The following is a 2500-nucleotide window of genomic DNA, read 5'->3' as shown; positions in this document are numbered from 1 at the left end:
GGTGATTACTGGAATATCGTTACACGGAGTTCTCAACTCTATGACTAGTAGGTATCGGTATAGTAGAAAGGGGCAAAATCGGCCTTTGTTTTCCTTATTGACTAAATGAAGTGGATACGTCTAGACGAGAAAAAGTAAAAAGCGAAAAAGATGATATTAAAAGAAAGGATAAAAGGAAAAAAAAAATCAGATGCATCAGATACAAAAAGACGATGAAAACAGCAAACATGACAAATTGAGAAGTAAAAGAAAACAAGACCCATAACTAGAAAAAAATGCACAGACGTCGAGAACCACACATTCAGAATATAAAAGGAGAAATGAATGGAAACAAGTGAGGTGGAGGGAGGCACGCTTACGACAGCAAGTCTGAGGGGAAGATGCCATGGAAGGTCAGCAGAACACTCACCTCAATCTCCCACTATCCCCCTCCCCCTCCGTCTGCCCCTTCCCTCCCTCGCTCCCTCCCCTCCCGTCGCATCACCGGGAGCCCTCCCTCTCTGTGATACGTCGGCATTAAAAGACCGCGGATTAATTTGCATGCCGTGACACTTGTTCGTCGCCGGGAGAGGAAGCCGGTTAACGGTATTGTGTTTATCTCTCTCGCTAATAAAAGCATGGCTATTTTGCGCTTTATTAGGTAATTATTGTCTCTCTTGTGTTCTAATGTTTAATAAAGGTTATTTAGATATACCCATGCGCACACGCACAAACACACGCGTACAGAAACATACACACAGCGAGCAAGAGAGAGAGAAAGAGAGAGAGAGAAAGAGAGAGAGAGAGAGAGAGAGAGAGAGAGAGAGAGAGAGAGAGAGAGAGAGAGAGAGAGAGAGAGAGAGAGAGAGAGAGAGAGAGAGAGAGAGAGAGAGAGAGAGAAGCAACGGAAGATGAAAACCAGAGCGACAGAAATCCAAAACCAAAACCGATAGACCAGGAGCTAAAGAAGATGAAAATACGCTTTGTAGTGTTCCCTGAGAGTCAAGATTCGGAGAAGTGGCGCCGCGTTCGGTCATGGAAAGTGCTGTTTGCGTGCAGTTAACATTCAGCTGGCAACGTGGCGCGCGAAAGTATGGTAATTAAATCCAAAGATGAATCAAGGCGCAGATACGAGCAGGAATAAGTTATGTATATATGATAAATGGAAAAAAAAAAAGAAAAAAAAAAAAAAAAAAAAAAAAAAAAAATAAAAAAAAAAAAAAAAAAAAAAAAAAAAAAAAAAAAAAAAAAAAAAAAAAAAAAAAAAAAAAAAAAAAAAAAAAAAAAAAAAAGAAAAAAAAAAACAAAAAATATCGTTGGTGGAAATGAAAAATGGGGTAAAAAAACAAAATAAAGAAATCGAAAAACCACCATACACAGACCAAACTAAAACATTTGATTGTTGCGGGTGGTGCTCGTGCGTGAGAATCACTTGAGACTGAGAAGTGTGCCGTTGGATTTTCCCCTGTTAGTGTAATTGCTGTGGGGATGCGCTCTCTACCCTCAGGCAAAGAGAGAGAGAACGGTCTACGTTGGACGCTCAGCCGGGGAGCGTCTGAGGTTGGTGCGTGTGTGTTTGGGTATTCTGTTGGGTGCTGTGGGGGTGGGTGTATGCCGAGGTTGTCTGTTGGGGTGTGCGGTGGTGGGCTGGTGTCGGGGTGGGGTCGTGGTGGGGGGTTGAGATGGTCGGATTTGTTTTTTGTTCGTGTATTGTAGGGTAATTCGGATATTTTCTCCCCTGGCGATTCTCTTGTATGTTGGTGTGTGTTTTAGTTGGTGATTTTGTGGTGTGTGTGTGTGTGTGATGTTTGTGTGTGTCTATAGCGTATTGGCTTCAACACACATCGGTCTCTACTTTTGACTTACTTCGTGCGTCTCGTGTGCGATTGTGCTGTCTGCGCTGTGGATGCTGTTCGGTGCGCGCACTGTATGTGTGCTGGGTGGCGCGTGACTCCGTGTGCGTGGTAAGCGTGTATTTATTGGTCAGTGTGATCGTCCTTTGATGTATGCAATTGCCCCACCCAGCACCCAACGGGGACGCACGTGGGAACAAACGAAGCGCGCGCCTCCCATCCATCAGAGAGGGAAGAAAAATACACCAATCGACATATATCCGATCCGCCACATAGCACATCTGTCGATCCATCAGGGGCGCTCGGGACTACATCCAGTTCGCCTTACGGAGCAACCTTTCGCTGCACATTCGCATTTCATGGCGGCAAAAAAACAAAACAAAAAAGACCTTAACCCATGCAATATATTGTAATATAAAGGCTCTTTGGCGTCACAGCAGAATACGGAAGAGGAAGCACAACGATTGATCACATTTCGGACGACATTAGTAAAATCAATGCAGCTTCGACAGGGCGGGCCGCCCCTCAGGCTCGTTTCAGAGGCATTCCCTTGCCCGCTTAGTAAATAAAAATTAAAAAAAAAAAAAAAGCTACAACCCCCCCCAACACCCCCCCCCCCCCCCCCCCCCCCTCCAACACCCCCCCCCCCGCACAGACCCCCCCCCCAT

General features: G+C 45.1%; 1 protein-coding gene across 1 annotated transcript in view; it reads right to left on the bottom strand.

The window, feature by feature from the left end:
- The window catches only part of LOC125026197 (DNA-directed RNA polymerase II subunit RPB1-like), an 11816-nt gene extending 9623 nt beyond the window's left edge, over nucleotides 1-2193 (bottom strand). Inside the window, exon 1 of the mRNA XM_047614500.1 lies at nucleotides 2161-2193. Within this exon, the coding sequence (XP_047470456.1) occupies nucleotides 2161-2193 (33 nt within the window). The remainder of the gene's footprint in view (nucleotides 1-2160) is intronic.
- Nucleotides 2194-2500: the final 307 nt, after the last annotated feature.

This window comes from Penaeus chinensis, chromosome 6 (assembly GCF_019202785.1).
Source record: "Penaeus chinensis breed Huanghai No. 1 chromosome 6, ASM1920278v2, whole genome shotgun sequence".
NCBI lineage: Eukaryota > Metazoa > Arthropoda > Malacostraca > Decapoda > Penaeidae > Penaeus > Penaeus chinensis.
This window is presented reverse-complemented; position numbering and strand designations above follow the sequence as displayed.